A 20,292-nucleotide genomic window follows, 5' to 3' on the forward strand; every position below is an offset into this window, starting at 1 on the left:
TCGTTTGGATTGAGGAGAAAAGGAGGGGGAGTGAAGGAGAGTAAAGTAAAGTTGATTAAAAATGGGCTAATTTTGAGCCAATTCCACTCTATTCTGCTCTACTTCTCTCTCCCTCAATCCAAACAAGCAATTAGTTGGGCCAATTAGATTAAGATTTCCTCACCCCCAGTTCCCCCATTATGTTTATGTTATGATTATTTGTGAAAATTGCAATACTTTATACTTGTGGTAAGAAATATAGTCTACAGTAGTTGAAAGATGCATTGAAGAAGAATGCCATCCGAAAAAACCTCTAGACATTACTTCTAAAACTAGGAACATTAGCAGTCATCGTCATCAGAGTAGTTGCCATCACTATCAGGTTCATATATCTGATATTCTTCATCACTTGAATTAGCTTCATTTATATTATTATCACCTGCTTCTGTGGATGGAAAACTATCAAAAAGCTCCTGCAAATGGGTTCTCGATATGTTCTCCATGTTTAGATCTAGGCAATGTATAGGAAAGCCAATGGTGACAACCAATCTAAACAAATTTCCACAACAGTTAGCACTGATTGGTCTCAATAATTTTTCTTGACAAGGTAGGGCAACGTTATCTTCATGGATTCTTTATAAATGTGAAAATTCTTCTTGCATCTCCACTGTTGCATTGCAATAGAATTGTATTTTTGGCATAGTACTACTACTATGCCAAACTGAAATTTTGTTTAGTTGATTTTATTTTATTTTTTATTTTTCATTTTTTTTCCCAAGGTACGTAAAACATGACTGAGGGCTGAATTATTAATTTATGTGCTGAAAATAGAGGCTTAAACAAAAGAACATTATCGAAATGGTAAAAAAGGATACATGACTGTGTCTGCAGAGATATTTCACCTTCTTTTTCAGCCTAGAAACAAGAAAGCATTGATAAACACATAAAAATAAAACACAAACCAAGGCACATAAGAAATTAAGACAATATTGATTATAGATATAGAAAATCCAGCAAAACGTAAATTCAGTTAATAGAGAAGTCAGTACCAGATCAAGCGCCTCATATCCATCCAATTCATCTTCAGCATTGTCAACTTCATCCTCCTCATCATCTTCAACATTATTGGGTTCCACGATATCTTCATCCCCAGCAGGTTCTACATCATTAAATTTAATTAGTAATGTCAAATTACAAAATTAAATGAGTGTGCAAGAAAATATAGATTCTTGCAATCTCTCTCATACGTTCAAAATTGGTGAGTTAAAAAAACCATAGGAACCACAGTAAACTAATAGGAGTTTACAAGGTATTGACAACCATTTGGAATATGAGAATTATGTGGAAAATACTATGATAGGAAATTAGGGAATGAACCCTAATATTAGTTCAGCAATGTTTCAGTGTAAGAGAATAAGATCATAAATAGATATGAGGTGACGAAGAAGAAAGAAGAGAAGGTAGGGTAAAGGGGTGAAGTAGTATACATGCTATGGAAAGAAGCATATATAGTCTATATGGAATAACAAAGAAAGCATCACTATACAACTGATATTTCAACACAACAATTCCACGCAGACAGAAACATGGGATAACTTTCCATCATTTGCCTATAACAAAAGCAATGATCCATGTGTACAGGACTTATGCTTGTAAGGATTATTATTATTATTGATTTTCAATTGATAAAAAAATAGTTTATAATAAAAGTAATAATTTAAAAAATTCTCATAATATTGACAAGATTTCAACAAAATTTACCATGGAGGATGGGACTAAATAAAAGATAAACTAATAGATATCTGTGCTTTAGATGTCAGACTGACAGGACTGTTTATTTGTTATTGTAGTTCATTGATTTGATGACTTTTCCATCCATTTGTGAACAGTATAGAGAGTGGAATGATGGAAAAGAACATCGACAATTTAAAAATAGGATCAGTATGGGGGGATTCCGAAGTTTCTTTATTGAATCTAAGTTGTTTCAATTGGTGGTTGAGGAAGGAGGGAATTTTTTCTCCCTTAAGATCTTTGAACGGGGAAAATACTACATGCAATCAGTGTTTATGGGCAAGAGTGCAGCTCTTTGGATAATGCGGAATCTGGAACACATTGTGATTGGGGTTAGTCCTAAGCAATTTTTCACGCTCAGGGAAGGTGCTACTGCGTACACCTTGCAACAGGGGTCCAATTCATTTGGGCAATATGTTTCAGTGACAGAGCTTAAGGTCGGTGGGCAGCGGCGAACTATCATTATTCCTGCCGGTAAATTACAACAAGGATGGAGAACTTTTGGGATTGAATTACGAAGGATGTTGGAACCTGCTCAATATGCGTTGGGTGGATTGAAGTTTGTACCGTCCAGGTCTAAGCAGATCCCAAAACATCATCCTACCAGGTCCTTTGTGGAAGCTGTCAAAGCTCCAGTGCAGGCAATGTTGAAGCATGTTCAGCAGCCCCTCAATAAAGATAAGGTTAAGGCTGATATCGTGAAGAATACTGTGGAGACTCCAAGTGACAAGTCTCACACACAAGTTGTAGCTTTTGAAACTCAGACTGGTAGTTTTCATCAGGCAGCCGTGGGTGGTGGTGAGGGTGGAGCAGGTGATATTAATGGCAAGAATAAAATTGAGGAGAAAATCCCGGAAGGAATTAATTGCAATATTCCTTTGAAGCCCAATTTGAATTAAAAAATGGTTGAGTTTGGAAAGTTGCGTGATAATAGGAAGGGACGTTGGCTGGGGAGAGGGCTGACTGTGAGTGTAAATGAATATGGAAAGAGGCGGGTATCTTGGGATGCTGTTAAGGGAGGTCAACAAGCTGGCAAATGGGTACCAAGCAAATATTGATTCTAATAATGCAGTGGGTCTGGGCCCATCCAAGATGAATGCCCCAGCCTCGTTGGGTAATAAAGAACCCATTTTGGGCCTGGGTCTGCTAAGCCCAACTACCTTTGTGGCTGGAGAAAGCTCATTTAGTGGTCCAAGGGCTCCGGAGTCTTCTTACCAGAATGGGTTCACGTTGCCAAGTTCAGGTAGAAGTGAGCTCATTGCCACGAAGGAGGTTAGGTGCTCAAGGGTCAAACCCACCGCATCGGAGCAACCAGCGACGTCGTCGAAGGTATCGGTGATCACACCCATGACATCGGAGCAACCTGTGATGTCGCCGAGGGTATTGATGGTCACACCCACCACCTCGGAGCAACCTTCGACATCGCCGACGGTACTGATGGACGTAGCAGTGACGGAGATTGAACTTAAGGGTGCTCAGCTCAGCTCAGCTCGATTCGACTAGCGCAACCACCCACTGAGCCGACAGGACCGGTGGTGGTGGCCCAAGTCTCCCACGAACAGATGTCGCTGACCAGTACTCCGTGTGGGTCGAGGTTGGTGCCAGTGGTGTCATCGACCACGGTATCGGAACAGGTAATGAATCTGGATGACCCGATAGTGTCGGAGTTGGTGCCTTTGTCTTCTTCAGTGGCATCGGAGGATGGGGATGAGGATTTTATGGGTTTGGAAGGTTCGGTTATTTCTGACTTTGGGGGAGTTCAACTACCTGGCCCAACTATAAGGGACTTGGTCGGAGACTTGGATAAGTCTTGGGGTAACTCCAAAGATTGGATATTACAAATGCGTGATGGCCGGCAATTAGTGCTCCCATTATCACTGTATCGTTCTCCAGATTATATGTCAGTCTGCTCAAGTCTAGAGGGAGAGGGTGTACCAGGTAATGTTTCTTGTACTAATGAAGGGAAGAGGGTTACTTGGGCAGAGGAGAGTGAGGGGCTAGTAGATTCCTTGACTGTGGTTCCCGGGTTAGTAAGTGAGCTGTGGGAGTCTGATGAAAGGTTGAGGTCTTGTGAGGGAGGTGATGAGCCATTAGTTGTGGTACCTTTGGCTACTGAAGGTCCGTTGGAGTTGGAGTCTAGTCCTATGAAGGAGATTGGGTGCAAGGAGAGTGTGGATAATTGTCAACTATCACAATGGGTAACCAATAGGATAAAGGCTTTCAAGAAATCTGTGGGCACTTCACTGGAAGGTTTTGAGGAGCAGATTACAGGACTGTTATTAGCCATAGAGGCCAGAAAGAAAGATAGACAGAAACTTGTGGTGGGTGATCAGAAGAAGTTGGTTAAGTCCGGACAGAAAGGTCAGCGGGAGTTGAAGAATTTGCTGTCATCTTTAAATGTCGAGTATGATACAAATAAAGTTAGGAGTGCAAGTTCTGAGCGGGCGGTTGTGTCTTATCAATGAATGTGAAGATTATTTCTTGGAACGTTAGAGGGTTGAATGAGCAGGATAAAAGGCTCAGGGTTAGAAACTTGATTAGGAAATGGGGGCCAGATGTGGTTTGTCTTCAAGAAACCAAAATGGGACTAATTAATAGAGCAGTGATTCGTAGCTTGTGGGGTGACCAACATGTTGATTGGTCTTACTTAGGTTCTTGTGGTGCTTCTGGTGGGGTGTTAGTGATGTGGGACACTCGGGTAGTGAATAAAAATGGAGGAAGCAGTGGGGAGATTTTCGGTTTCTTGTAAGTTTACTAGTGTCAGATCAGTTTGTATGGGCATTTACGGGTGTTTATGGTCCTAATTTACACCGAGATAGGAGGTTATTATGGGAGGAACTCTGTGGCTTGAATAGCTGGTGGAGTGTCCCAGGGTGTGTGGGTGGTGACTTTAATGTGGTTAGGTTCCCTTCTGAACGATTGGGGTCTACTTCTTTCAATACTGCTATGAGGGAGTTTTCTAATTTTATCTCAGAACAGGGTCTTATTGATCTGCCATTTGCAAGGAGGTACTTTCACTTGGTCAAATTTTAGAGAAGTTGTTTCGAAGGCTAGGCTAGACAGATTTTTGTTTTCTGCAGATTGGGAGGATAAGTTCCCAACAGTTTCTCAAAGACGACTGTCTAAATTGTGCTCAGATCATTTTCCAATTGTCCTTGAGGGTGGATCTTTTCAGAGAGGGAGTATGCCATTTAGATTTGAGAATATGTGAATAAAGGATGAAGGTTTTGTGGATAGGGTTCGGTCATGGTAGGATTCCTACCAGGTTCACGGTGCACCGAGTTTTATTCTGGCTAATGAATTAAAGCTCCTTAAAAATGACTTGAAAAGATGGAATGTGGAGGTGTTTGGTCATGTTGATGTTCGGATTAGAAAATTGTGGAAGGACCTTAGTGTTCTAGAGAATAGGGAGGAGAGTCAGGGATTATCAGTGGAGGAAAGGGTGGAAATGGGAAGAATTCGTGATGAGTTAGAGAAAGCTACTCTGTTGGAAGAAATTTGTTGAAGGCAGAAATCTAGAGTTCTTTGTGTTAGAGAAGGAGACAGGAATACTAAGTTTTTCCATCGTATAGCTAATTCTCACAGGAGGGTTAATTCTATTGATAGACTTATGGTGGATGGGGTGTTGTCTTCGGACCCGGCTGCTATAGCAAACTGTATCTCTCAATTTTATAAGCAGCTTTATTTTCAGGAGGTGGCTCACAGACCTGTCTTAGATGATGTGGATTTTTCTAGCATCTCGGTGGAAGATGCAAGTTGGCTAGATAGGCCTTTTGAGGAAGAAGAGGTGTTTGAGGTGATCCATGACTTTAATGGTGATAAGGCACCTGGCCCGGATGGCTTTTCCATGGCATTCTTCCAGTCTTGTTGGGGTGTTTTGAAAACTAAAATTATGGCTGTATTCCACAATTTCCATACTCAGGCGGTGTTTGAGAAGAGTCTTAATGTTTCATTCCTAGCCCTTATTCCTAAGAAAGTGGATGCTGTGGAAGTAAAGGATTATCGGCCTATCAGCTTAGTTGGTGGGATGTATAAGATTATTTCTAAGGTGTTGGCTAATCGGCTTCGTAGGGTGGCACATGGACTTATTTTGGATTCACAAAATGCTTTTGTGAAGGGCAGACATATTTTAGATTCCGTCTTGATTGCTTCTGAATGTATTGATAGTAGATTGAAATCAGGAGTTCCGGGTGTGCTTTGTAAGTTGGATGTGGAGAAGGCGTATGATCATGTGAATTGGAATTTTTTAATGTATATGCTGCAGCGTTGTGGTTTCTCAGAAAAATGGAGAAACTGGATAAGGTATTGCATTTCAACTGTAAAGTTTTCCATTTTGATCAATGGTAGCCCAACTGATTTCTTTGGAAGTTCTAGGGGGTTTCGGCAAGGGGATCCTTTATCTCCATTGTTGTTTGATATTGTGATGGAGGTATTAAGTCGTATGTTGGATGTGGCTGCCTCCATTGGGCAATTCTCAGGCTTTTCTGTGGGCAGTACGGCTGGTCCATCAGTGATGGTGTCTCATCTTCTATTTGCAGATGACAGTTTGATTTTTTGTGATGCTGAACCTTCTCAGATTGCTAATTTGAGGGCGATTCTTGCTAGGTTTGAGGAGGTGTCCGGGCTTCGTATTAATTTAGGGAAATCTAAGTTGGTACCTGTTGGTGGCGTACCCAATTTGGAGGCTTTGGTGGGTCTGTTGGGGTGTGGGCAGTCTTCTCTGCTCTTGAAATATTTGGGTCTTCCTTTAAGTGCAAAATTTAAGGACTTATCTGTTTGGAACCCTATTCTTGAGAGAATGGAGAGGAGATTAGCAGGTTGGAAGAGAATGTATTTATCCAAAGGGGGTAAGGTAACACTCATTAAAAGCTCATTATCGTCCTTACCTACATACTTTCTTTCCCTTCTTCCTTTACCGGGCAAGGTGGCTAAGCGTATGGAGAAATTACAGAGAGATTTTTTGTGAGATGGGATTGGTGGTGAACCTAAAATTCATTTAGTTAATTGGGCCAAGGTTTGTAGGCCTTTGCAGGATGGGGGGTTGGGTATAAGACAGTTGGGTAATTTTAATTCTGCCTTACTAGGTAAATGGTTGTGGAGGTATGGCACCGAGACTGATGCTTTATGGAGGAAGGTTATGGAGGCAAAATATGAGAATATTGGGGGTGGTTGGTGTACGAAGAAGGTGACAAGTCCTTATGGGGTCAGCTTGTAGAGATATATTAGAAGTGGTTGGTTGAACTTCTCTAAACTCCTTGTTTATGATGTGGGGGATGGTACTAGAGTGAAATTTTGGAAGCATGTTTGGTGTGGGGATTGTACTCTCCAAGAGGCCTTTCCGGAGCTTTATTGTCTTAGTAGGTCCAAGGACTCCTCAGTGGCTGAAGTTATGGGTTGGTCTGCTGAGAGGTATCACTGGAATGTGTAATTTCGTCGTCCTCCACAAGATTGGGAAGAAGAAGCCTTTGATCGGTTTATGGGGCTAGTCTACTCCTCGTCAGTGAGAGGGTTTGGCCCAGATAAGGTTTGTTGGAAGTTTGCAAGGAATACAGGATTTGAGGTTAGAGGTTATTACAGTTCCTTCTACCCTCATAATCTTGTTTCCTTTCCATGGAAAATAATATGGCAATCGAAGGCTCCTCCAAGGGTAGCCTTCTTTTCTTGGTCTGCTTCCTTAGGTAAGATCTTAACAACAGACAACCTTCGTAAAAGACGAGTGATTGTGCTTGACTGGTGCTTTATGTGTAAGAGGTGTGGGGAGTCGGTGAATCATCTTCTACTTCATTGCACCATAGCTTGGGAGTTGTGGTCTTTGGTTTTCTGCTTGTTTGGTATTCAGTGGGTTATGCCTCGTATTGTTCTTGAGGTGTTTGAGGCTTGGCAAGGAAAGTTTGCACGACATCGTCACATTGATGTTTGGAAATTAGTTCCTCACTGCTTGATTTGGTGCATTTGACGAGAAAGGAATGCTAGAAGCTTTGAGGGCTGTGAACGCTCTTTGCTGGAGATTAAGTCTTTTTTCTTACACACTCTCTTTGAATGGAGTGGTTTTTTCTCATTTTTCTTGTTTTTCCTTTTCTATTTTTTTTTACCGTTGTTCTTTTGTTTCTTGATTTTTGCACCCATAGTACATCCCCAATGTACTCGGCTTGGCAATTTCTTTATTATTATTAATAATATTCTTACGTTATTTATCAAAAAAAAAAAAAATAGTTTCTCCGATTATCAGGTGACAAACCTTCTCACCATAATAATTTTGCTTTTTATCCTGTTGATCAAACTGATACTACAATGTTCACATTTAGAGTTAAGAAACCTACTTTTTAACTTATTTGCCGTCTATCTGGGGGTGTCCATGGGTAATCTGTATTTTAGGTATTTCTTACCCAACAATCATAAAGTGTGGATTGAAGTCAAAAGAGTAATAGATGTCTTTTTAATGTGATCTGGCTTCCTGCAAATTTGGGATTTCTTTTTATTTATTTATTTATTGGGGGGGGGGGTGTTGTTCGGGGCAGGATTGCATGTCTTGCTTTGGGATCTTTTCTCATCCTTTTTAGCACTCTTTCCAAACTCATAGTTTATGATATACTTGAGTTTGAGATGGACATTAGACAAATTATTATAGGGTACGCTTAAATTTTGTGGGGTTTACCCTATTCCCTGTTGAGCTCATAGTATTGCTCTTGTAAAATGGGCTATTGCCCTTATGCCTAATAAGGATGACTTCACATTATAATCATTATAACCAAACAAAAATTAAATAGTTGAAGAGTCCTTGAGTTTGGTCAGATAGTGGTACCTGTATTGGCTTGTTGGTGCTCTTCATGAAGCTTTAAGGCATCTTTGTTGCATTCCTTCTTTAACTTTTCAAACTTTTCAGAAGCAGCTTTAAGTAGGTTTTCTGCACCAGCTTGGGGGAAGACTGATAAAAACCTCACCTTAACACGTTGTCTTAAGCAATCAAGCATGTGCTCTGAGAACCATCCTGCTCCAAACTGCAGATGTAAATAATAAGTTAAACATGATCCAACTAAAACCGAGTATATAGCTTGCACATTCAAATACTACACTATATGCAGATTGTAGGCATACATTAAAACAAAAAGATACCAGGATTACTATCACTAAATTAACTGTATGGAAGTAAGAAGAAATTGTATTATTCAATTTGATAATTTTTCACCAAAATATTTAGGACTTGTGCTAATAAAAGATCAGTATCTCTAACCAACTTATTCCATGACAGAAACACAGAATTTCTTACAGGAAACACTGTTACTAGATACACTAAGTTATGTACATGGCATTTTAAATGAAAAATCCAGCAACTTGCTTTAAAAAACCCTGGAAGCAACAGAAACAGCTAATGATTCTTGCCACTATAGGCTTTAGGTCAAATTAAACCTTGCAAAATCAGGCATCATATTTATAATATACTCAGCCTATCTGTCTCATTTTTAAAATATACACAAATCCAAATAACCAAGCCAGCAGCCTCTACCTCTATCCAAATTCCCACCTTCAAAAACAGTTTTGTAATTCCCTGTAACTTAGGCATCTTATTAAGTTTGAGGGAAAGATATAGATTACGATTATAAGAATTATTATTAAGGGGTTTTACAATTAGCATTGGCCAGACATGATGTGTCACAATGATGTTAAAAGCACCAAGCGCACTTTAGCACTAAGACCTCTTTAGAACCTAAGCACAAAGCATAAAGCAGAAGAGCACATCTAATTGAAGTAATGCGCACATTGTGAAATATAAAGTAGAATGAAGTCTCATAAAAGATTATTAAATCAAAAAAGTTTTAAATAATTAAAATAGTAACATATATGGCTTATTAGCTCAAACAGTTGGAGAATTTCAGAATTGTGCAATTGCACAAAGGTTGTAGGCTTTAAATAATATATAGTATTTTCGATGTGTGAGTGTGTTGACTAATTTTTGACAGCAATCTGGCCTTTTTTTTTTTTGCTTAATTTTGTTGCCCATGTTTATGTGTTTATAGATTTGTTTTTAATTGGACTGAGTTGCTTTTATAATTAATGTAATCCTTTTTTTTTATAGGTAATAACAGCTTTATTGATAATAAAAGCACAATGAATTTACGATAGTAAACCCACTGCACTGAAAAGAATACAAATCAATCAAAAAGAGAGACTAACAGAATTAAGAAAATCAAACAAAGAATGACAATGCGTAAACCCCCAAATCTGGGACCACTCAAATAATGTCCTAAGTAGCAAAGACTTCACCGAGTCAACGAGTCTCTCAGTTTCCTCAAAATACGGGCATTTCGTTCCTTCCAAATTAGACACATAAGACATGTTGGAACTATATTCCACACTTTTGAAGTGTGACTCCCCAACCAGTTCCACCATGCAGTAAGAAGAGAAACAACATTCTTCGGCATCACCCATTGAATTCCATATAAACGAAGGACTTCACTCCACAAGGTATAAGCATACTTACAATGGATCAATAAATGATCCACAGTTTCCTCTTCACATCGACAAAGGCAGCACCAATTCACAAGAGGTAACTTCCTCTTAATGTAATCCTAGTGCAACCAAAATGTAGTTTTTTGATTGATTGAAACAAAGCGTTGTCCCAGTAACTAGTAAAAGTTATAGTAGCATGATGAAGATAATGAAAGAATCTCAGCCTGATAACCTTGTCAAAAAACATGCTTTCCATTTCTTTGGACCTATAATTGGAGCCAAAGTATCAACCCTGCTTAAGCCAATATGGGTAGCGGTTAGCAAAAGCATAATGAATTTCCTTGAGCAATAAGTCAGTAACCACCACTCCCTAGTCCAAAATACACTAGACAGGGTGTAGTTGTCACCTTAAGTGGTTGCTAAATGAACCCACAAGACTAAAATTCTCGGGCTAAATATATCAGAACTTTTATCCATCAACTTCTAGTCTTAGGGCAAATAATAAAGGCTTCATTGTATGGATGAAAAGTGACCACATAATCCTATGATTGATTTCAGAAAAATAAGGATCATAATATTTAAAGTTTTAGAACCCTTCAAGAATCAATTTTAAAGTTGCAGTAACCTGAAATAATGTTAATTTATTACTTATCAAAAAAAGAAATAATGTTAATTTATTTATCCATAAGCATCAACACAAACCTTTTTTTTATTTATAGAAGTAAAATATATTAAAAAAGCAAAAAGGGTGTCATCCATGTATGCATGAAGTGTACAACAGATAAACCAAAATTAAATGCTAAACGAAGCCTCAACACTAAGCAAAATGGAGTGGACACCAAATTAGACTCATTAATGCTAATTGATTTTGTTGGACCTGATTAATCACGATTAATGCTGATTGACACAGATTGATGTTATTAGCGAGATTTGATTTTTACTTGAATTTTATCTAAATTTATGATGTAATCTCATTTGTACTTGAATTTCTTTCCATATTTGATGCAATTTTGGAGACTCTTTAAAGGGCCTAGAGTTCCTTATTGTAAGCAATTGATCATGAATTCATAAAATTGGGTTGGGAGATTTCTTCCCGTGCTTGGTTCAGATTCCAAGCAAGCCCAGGTGCTGATTCTTGGGTTCATATCATGCTTAGTGCTGATTTCAAACCCCTCCCAGATTAGATAGATGATATGGATTTGATGAAACCAGCAGAGAGTTCAAGGAAAAACATGACTAAAAAATATTCAAAATTTGGCTTATTTTTTATGTGGGGCCTTCTTGGCACCTTTCATGAAACTCACTGTGCAAGTTGTCTGTGTTGAAGGCTTCCTTATCTCTTGTTGAATGTAATCATCAGCAAGTTCAAAAAACTGCAATGATGTATGGAGCTTGTAAGGAAAAACTCGAAACGCACATACGTCCTCCCATCTATGCTTCAACCTAGTAAAATGAATAACAACAAAAACAATCAGAGTAATTACTTCGTACAGTCACTCAACCTGCATAAAGTACGTTCTGTAATTCAATAAATATTTTATCACTTATCAAGAAAAAAATGACGAAGGAATCAGAATCTATAAATATGCTCTATTGTACTCCACAGCTGTTACAGTTCAATTTATGAGAAACAGGATAATATGGTTCATTGAAGGCAAGGTTGCCAAGTTCTTTTCGCAATTTTCTTATTTTTATTCTTCTTCATCTCCTTTCATATCTGCATTTGTTCTCCGTTTCAATGGTTTAAGCATATGGATACCTAGTTTTACTTCTAATCTTCTATTTTACCAACTCAACCACCCATTGTTTACTAAACAACCCTAAAATTAAGATTACCGAGAACCTTACAGAAGCCTAAATTTACATCAAGCATGTATAAACAAAGTCCTAGATATCTATAATTAAGCATACAAAACCAACAAAATTAAAAAAGCATAATCCACTAACTCTTCATAAATAATTCTCATAAATTCTTGCAAGAGTCATGAAAGTAAACTCCTTTGTCCCTAATAAGATGGATTTCTTAGTCTGCTACTTCCTCTTAGTCAAATAATTTTCTTTGATAAGTAATAAATTTTTATTAAAAGAAGACTACATGTACATGATAACACACACAAAGAAGCCTAAAGAATTACAAGGATTCTCTTACTCAAATAAATTGATACTCTATTACCTTCACTGTAGATATGCAAACTATTAACCTCCAAGTTATTATCACAAAATATTCTTTTACAATCCTGAATGATAATTACGATTTTACAAAGCTCCCTTGGTGTACCTATAATGCTTTCAATAACAATTTTTGTACCACCTTCAATAAAGAAGCTTCTTATTTAGCCCTCCAACTAGCTAAGATTATATATTTCTTAAATCCATACACTCTAAAAGCAGAACCAGGAGATCTGTAACCCAATTGTTTTTTTGCACATATAGGACGACTAGAAGAATTTATTAAAATTTTGATGCATAGATGCTAAATCACTCTCTTTAACCATCAAAATTTAGGTTTAGCCAACCCTCTATAAAAGAATGCCTTTAATATAATACCGTTCTTTTTTGCTCTCATAGCTCCATTAAAATTAGCACATGTTTTTAGACATTTCCTCAAGGCTTTGTTTGAGTGGATAAATGCTTTGGCTTTGTTTTCATTTAGTTCTTTGTACTTTCACTGCTTGATGTTAGTGTACCTGTTGTATACATCCTGTGTACATGGGTTATGCCTATTTTCTTTTAATTAATGAAATATTTACTAGTAAAAAAAATAAAAAAAAAAATAAAGTTATACCATACAGACTAGGGTTGATCCTATTAAAAGTTAAAACAACAACATAAATCATATTTGCAACTGTTTAGTGTCATTCAGATGTTATCTTTTAGACAAAAATTTCTTAACCAACTTCAACCAGTTAATAACACTACGAACTTGATGCACCTATTAACAATTAGGTCACCAACATGCTCAACTATTGGACGCCTAAGGAAAACAGGATCTTGGTTTTCAATATTTCCCCAAGTATGTATAATACATATTGTCTGTGTTCTTCCTCTTTATTTTAACAAAAGTTTAGTACGGAGTTTGGCTTTATAAGCAGTTTCTTTTCAGAGTTGTTGATGATTGACAGCATACTATAAAGCCTCACACTGTTCAGGCCAATACACTATGGGAATGCAGCTTCAAAAAAGGATCAATTATTATATATCTTAATCATAGAATTTTACACAAGTAATTATTAAATCCCCCTCTCTCTCTCTCTCTTGCATCCACACAAAGGTAATCTGCAACATGGTAGATTTGGGTTTAGGACAGTAAACTTTTGTTCCCAATACACAAAGCAGTGGGGATAGGCTTGGTTTGCTACTTGGGGTCGCATGCTGTTGTGGTGAGCATTGGGGTGCTAATTTTGATCGCTTTAGGAATAACATATAATATAAAATTAAATTAAAAATTAGATTAGGTTTTGAAAAGAACTTACCCTTTGTCTGTAATAGCATCACAATAACTCCGTAATGGTTGTGGTACTCGAAAATCAATTCTTTGATATCTGCATAAAAAAAATACTAGGAAGATAAGCATCAAAGTAGTAAAGGTTCAAAATCATTCTAATTCTAATAAGGGTTTTGTTTAAAAACATGTATAGGTATATGTATGTACATATGCATGATATTTATGTTACTAGAATGAGAACAAGTGAAGGCATCACAAGTGAGTTTCTTATTATAATAAGCTTACATCAAGAATTAGCATTAAGTCTATATCTCTTCACTGGATATGAATGAACTTACTGGATTGATTTAGGATGAAGTCTTGTGGTACCAAAAAAATATAAATTATGTATATACTTTTTATAGATGATTTGATTTCAGTAGACAAAACTAGATGGGGAGTTAATGCCAACTTAGAAATTTAGAGGAATGCTTTAGAATCTAAAGACTTTAGTTAAATAAGCACATGGAGTGTGTAATTTTAGAAAAAGTAGAATAAAAAATGAACTGGTTGACGGGTTGTAATATTTGATCATAAAAATGCTTAAAGGTAGTATTTTGATATCTGGATTATAATTCATAAGGACGGAGAAATTGGCAAACATGTAGATTATAGGAAAAGAGCATGGTAAATGAAGTAGAGAAGTAGGAGCATTGTGTGATCATAGAATACCTATTAAGTTAAAGGGAAAATTTTAAAGGACTAATATAAGACCAGCTATGCTCTATAGTATTGAATATTGAACTATTTAGAAACAATATATTCATAAAATAAATGTAGCTAAAATGAGAATATTAATATTAATACGTGGAAGTATACGGAAAGATAAAGACACAAGATGAAGAAATTCATTTAAAGATACAATTGGCTCTTACTGATGTAAAGATGAGAAAAAGTCACTTGACATGATTTGTCCATGCGCAAAGGAAAGTAATTAATGCACCAATGAGAAAGAGAGATTTGATTCGAGTCAACGGAACAAAAAGAGGTATACTAAAACCTAAAATATGACAAGATGTGGCAAATGCGTTAAGTATTGATTAGAAATAGAAGTTCAGACATTATTCAAGAACTCTCACAAGCATGAACCAGGATCTTTGCGAGGATCGTAACCTTTTCTGATCCAAAACCTGAGAAATGGTCCGCTTGAAAAGTAGTATGCAATCCTAGACAGATGCCTGCAAGATCAGACAAGTGCAAAGGCCACTGGCAAATATCAGATTTATCCAAGTTCCACAAAACATTCAAATAAAAAATAATTTAACTACAAATGGGCAAGTTTTTGGGCAGAAACACACCTTCTAAACATCTCAATTGTAAAACTTAAGCCTTTATCAAGCAAACGTTCATTTAGTGATTCCTTGGGCCATATAGGGCGCTCGTCAAAGAGATTAGTAAGAAACATCTGCCACTCCCATTGATTTGAGCCTTGGGTTACATATTCCTCCCAATTTACTTTCTTAGGAATCTGTATGAGTGTTAAGTGCAACATGGACAAAACAAATAACATTGTGCAATGCTCATTTTGAAATTTCTCATGTTTTATTCAGTAACAATTATACCTTTTACTGGCACTTCTCTTAACTGACAACAATACTAACAGAAAGAACTCACAGCCTCGTAGATTATTAGATAAAATGGTAATGAAATTTACAAAAACTGACTGCTAAGAGAATCACACGAGCCTTTAGTTTAAAAGTCAGCAACCTTGTTGGAGTTTTAAAATCATTGAAAGAAATTCATATCAGTCAACAGTGGCCTCGCAAACATCTACGAAGGATTGCCTCCAATATATAAACCATCTCAAACGCATCCACAACTGACCAAAAAAAAAAGGAGTGCATTTGACCACACATGAATAACATGATCACATTGCACAAAAAAACTCTACATTCTTTGAAAGGGCCCAAAATAGATGTAGAACAGTGATGTACATGACCTCTAAGCTTACAAAATTGTACTGTAGAAACTTTTTTATTTTATTTTAATAAGTTAAAAAAAAGGCGAACTTACTTAAGACAAAAGAGTGCACAAGTTTCTTATCATCCAACTTATGCAGGCAGCGTAAAAAAATAGTCCAACATAAAAAAGAGTAATCATATATCTAAAGTTCCCACAAAATAAGTAGTTAGTTACATCTTACGTCAAAATGGATGTATCTGCCACATGGAACTTTAGGTTGGTCAAAATATCTTCTCACTTAATTTTCACTTATGCTTTACAAAATATTTTCTGAGCTATGAGCTATCAACAACTTAACTGACATCAAAAAAGTTTAATGTACAGGGTAAAGGATAATAATAAAGATTTTCTAGTGAGACTGAGACTAAGTCACAATTGACAGAGTGAGCTTCCAAGAAACATAGATTAGTTAGGTAAGGTTCTACCCAATAACAGCTGAGTCTAATAAGAAGTTTCTATAAAGGTAAGCCTCAAAAAGCCCAAGTAAATATTCCCATGTGGAGCTTCATTTTTCCTTACAAAGGATTTTTTTTGTGTACTAATAATAATAATAAAAATAATAATTTTTTAATTTTAGAATAGTTTTTTGGTCTTCCACCCCCCCCCCCCCCCCAAAAAAAAGGCTTTAGGATGCGCCTTTACCTGGCTTTAATGGAATATTATTTTAGGGGAACTTAAGAAGGATTTATGACTAGGCTTTGACTCCCTCAACACAACTAAGGTCTCTTTTTCTATCATACTAAGGATGGTTGCACGATTAACTTCTATAAAATAATTATAACCATATTATATGCATATAGGTAGATCTGTATCCCATTTTTGTCCTATATGGTTAATAAACCTAAGTCCTAACTAAATTTACTAGTAGAAAAAACATAACAATGAACTCTACAAGGATGATATCTAAAGTAAAGGTCTACATAGAAACTTAGTTTAATAGAAGTTACAGGAAGGATATCTTTTATGTTAAAATCAATTGCAAGAACTGGCTCCATATCCATCTGCACAGAACAAGATATATAAACAAAATGTGCCATTTTAACAGTTATACCACCTTAAATATCTACTAATACATACAATAAAGAGAGTTGAAAATTAGGCAAACTAAAATGATTCATAGGACATTTGGAATGAGACACAATACAAGTCCTAAACAACATAAAAATCTCTAGAAGAACTAAATTGCATTCATATTCATATTATAAATTGTAAAATCAAAAACAAGGCAGAAAGAAGTTATTTTTTTTATATGTATTATTTATTATAAATTTCAATAGTTGGGAGAGGGTAAATTTGAATCCTAGACATCTCCGTTGGAAACACCAGGAAGTGCCAGTTGAACTACAAGGCACTAGACAGGAAGAAAGAAGTGATATTAGCAACAATAAAGCCTAAAAGTGGGGAGTCTGGGGACACAAGTGGGCTTGCCTAAAGCTTGTCAAGCATTTACCTAAGCTTGATCTGCAAATTAATGATATTAATAAGAGATCACACAGACCACCCAAAGGCACAAAAATCTCTAGGAAACTATGCTTGCCCATAGTAGAGGTAGCTTAAATACGCTTTGATTCCTCAAACTTTTGTATCAGCCTATCAGGAGTATCTATGACACCTAAGTGACCAAGACCAAATTTCAATCAAGTTGAATTTGTTCAATTAGAAAGTAAGAGAATCAATTAATAGAAGTTTATAATTTCATAGATGTTCATAATCCTAAAATTAATTTTGGACTAGCTGGTGTATTAAATAAATAAAATTAATGTCTAAATAACTGTTACTGTAATCAACAAAGAAATTTCACCTTCCAACATTGTTCTGCAAATTCATCTTGTTTTGTTTTAGAACTCAGCGTGGGTGGCGGTCTTAACCTGAACCATAATTAGGCCAACAAAAACCAGTTCAAAAAATGTACACAATCAACATGTTCGTTGGAGGATTTTATTCTATGGAATTTTAGAGTATTTTTAAAATTCTAATGAAAATTTAACCTCAAATACTCGGATTTGCATAAATGATGTGGAAAGAAAAAATTGTCCCAGAACATGTTAGGATCCCTCACTATCCTTGGGTAAGGGAAGCTTAGGTATCCTCAGAGATAAGTTGCATTACATTAATGCTTACCTATATATATATATATATATATATATATATATATATTTTTTTTTTTTTTTCTGCAGTATGTGTTATATAAGTTTCTTTGTCTAAAACAAGAAAAGTGACACGGGCACCATTAAAAAAAATAAATAAATAAAAGAACAACAACCCTTACACAAATTTCTTATGACACATATAAGAAAAGGATTGGATGTAACCAGTCCAGATAAGAAAATCCACAACATCTTACACTATATTCTCTGGCACATCCTTTGGCGAAAAAAGCGGGGGCAACAGAATCATCACATCCTCATGATCCACATCCATCAGTCCACCCTTATCTAAAAAAAAAAAAAAAAAAGCGCACAAAAAATTATAGATCAAGAAGCACTTTAATTTGTATGCTCTGTTATAATATTAGGCGTAGGTCTGCTTGGGCTCAATTTCCTATTGTAACATGCTTGCACTTGTATTCACTAATACCTTTGACTACCCAAGCTAACCCCAGCTAAATTAAGGGACTAAATAAATGCAGTTATTGACATAGAAAATATGCATTCGTCTCTTCTCTCAGTTTTATAGCACGTTCAAAGCGGTATAGATAATGAAATACATAGACTTCACCAAAATGTGGCTCCTCCACTTCTGCCCAATTTCTCTTTTTCCTTCGTGCAGCATCTGCATGAACGGCCACAACATGCTGGTAGTCTACCATTCCTTCACACAAGCACGTGCACACAACAATGTTAGAATACCACAGGAAACAGATGTAATACAAAGTACTGAAAAGAAAAATGTGAAAACTTTTAGGGACATAAATGAAAACAAGTCAAAGTTAGAGGGCATGATTAGTAATTTAACCTACATTTCAAGCCCAAATTGTTAAATAATCCAACTTTCAGCAATTCAACAAAGCAGTAAATAATCCAAACGCTTACTAACAAAAACAGATGCCATTCAAAGGTATGAAATGAAACAAAAAAAACGAAACTTTAGGGATGAAAATGAAAACAGGTCAAAATTAGAGGCCATGATTAGTAATTTAGCCTAAATTATAAGTCCAAATTGGTAAATAATCCATCTTTCAGCAATTCAACGTAGTAGTAAAACAGTGGCAGTTCAAAGGACTAAAATGAAACAAAAAACGAAACTTTGGGGATGAAAATGAAAACAGGTCAAAATTATAGGGCATGATTAGTAATTTAGCCTAAATTTAAAGTCCAAATTGGTAAATAATCCAACTTTCAGCAATTCAATAAATCATCCAGACGGTCATACAAAGTACTGAAATGAAAAAAGTGAAAACTTTAGGGACGTAAATGCAAACAAGTCAAAATTAGAGGGCATGATTAGTAAATTTAAAGTCCGAATTGAAAATTGACAAAGGAGGTAAGAGCAAAAACCTTCGAAGTGATAAGCCTGAGGGACTCGAGCGACAACGTCGGCAGCGAGTTCGGCATCGGAATTTCGTTCGATCGATTGAGTTTTGGAGATTTTGAGAAGGAAATTGTTGTTACAGGGACGGAGCTCGCCGAACGTCGGGTGCGAATACGGGTCGTCGGGTCGGAAACGGAGCTCCAGTTTGTTGGAAGGCGAAGTGCGTGCCTTGAGGAGGGCTTGGGCGCCGCCGAGAGAGTCGACGGCGCGGGAGGTGGAGGAAGGGTAGCCTGGATAGTGTACTGCGAATGCTTCGTTGCTTGGTAATTCGCCTGATACGGTACCGTTTTCTATCACTCCCATTATTTTCCCATGCAACGTTTGGGCAAGAGTGAGGAGGGAGGGAGAGAGAGAGAGAGAGAGAGACTGTGAGATGTTTGAATTGATGGGCCTTTTTTTCCTAAATAATACTAGCTTTTTCCAAATTATATTTAGGGTAACAGTATGTTATTTTCGTCTTCTACTTTTGAATTGGGTGGATGGTCGGTTAAGTGAGGTTAAGGAGATTTTTTACTCAACCTATCATGTTAGGTTAAAAAAAAAAATTTAACCCAACTCAACCCATTACATAAATTTAATCCAATTCTTTTTTATTATTATTATTATTATTAAATTGAGCACAAAAAATATAAATATAATTATATATATATATTTTATACAAGATATAATTCTACTCTAGCCTAATCTAAGTGTATATGTATGTGAAAATTCCTTCTAGAAATTTGAACCCCGGCCCTTACCCCTCACCCCACAAGCACTTATACTTGTAGACTGATTATCGCACCAAGGGTGTGCGGTGATATAATTATATTTAAAAAAACTCAAAGATTAGTATCAATGTAACTCTTAAAAGGCAAACAACACTAATGATTAAATAATAATAGTAATTTACTAGGATTTGTGTGAACTAATTAGTTTTTATATAGGATAGGAAGAGCTAGATATTTAAAAAAAATTTGTTAATTATATAATATATTTTAAATATATATATTAAATATATGGGTGGATCGGGTCGAGTTTGACAGTTTTGGAATTTAATGACCCGAACCTAACTCAACCCGCTATCAAAAAAAAATTTTGTAACCCAACTCAACCCA

General features: G+C 36.4%; 1 protein-coding gene across 1 annotated transcript; it reads right to left on the bottom strand.

The window, feature by feature from the left end:
- Positions 1-226: 226 nt before the first annotated feature.
- On the bottom strand, positions 227-19,591 carry LOC142631959 (uncharacterized). The gene is made up of 13 exons (XM_075806339.1): positions 19,162-19,591; positions 18,383-18,475; positions 18,009-18,099; positions 17,466-17,532; positions 16,622-16,665; positions 15,001-15,171; positions 14,782-14,880; positions 13,692-13,760; positions 11,523-11,661; positions 8,573-8,768; positions 1,029-1,138; positions 855-894; positions 227-490 (listed from the first exon to the last, which is right to left on the bottom strand). Exons 1-13 carry the CDS (start codon positions 19,496-19,498, stop codon positions 321-323), a joined length of 1,626 nt encoding a protein of 541 aa, XP_075662454.1. The 5' UTR covers positions 19,499-19,591; the 3' UTR covers positions 227-320.
- Positions 19,592-20,292: the final 701 nt, after the last annotated feature.

This window comes from Castanea sativa, chromosome 4 (genome assembly GCF_040712315.1).
Source record: "Castanea sativa cultivar Marrone di Chiusa Pesio chromosome 4, ASM4071231v1".
Lineage (NCBI taxonomy): Eukaryota > Viridiplantae > Streptophyta > Magnoliopsida > Fagales > Fagaceae > Castanea > Castanea sativa.

Coding starts and splice junctions, on each gene's coding strand:
- LOC142631959 (XM_075806339.1), bottom strand. CDS start 19,498: ATGGGAGTGATAGAAAACGGTACCGTATCAGGCGAATTACCAAGCAAC. Junction 18,476..19,161: donor TCAGGCTTATCACTTCGAAG/GTTTTTGCTCTT, acceptor GCTTGTGTGAAG/GAATGGTAGACTACCAGCAT. Junction 11,662..13,691: donor GATGCTATTACAGACAAAGG/GTAAGTTCTTTT, acceptor TCATTTTACTAG/GTTGAAGCATAGATGGGAGG.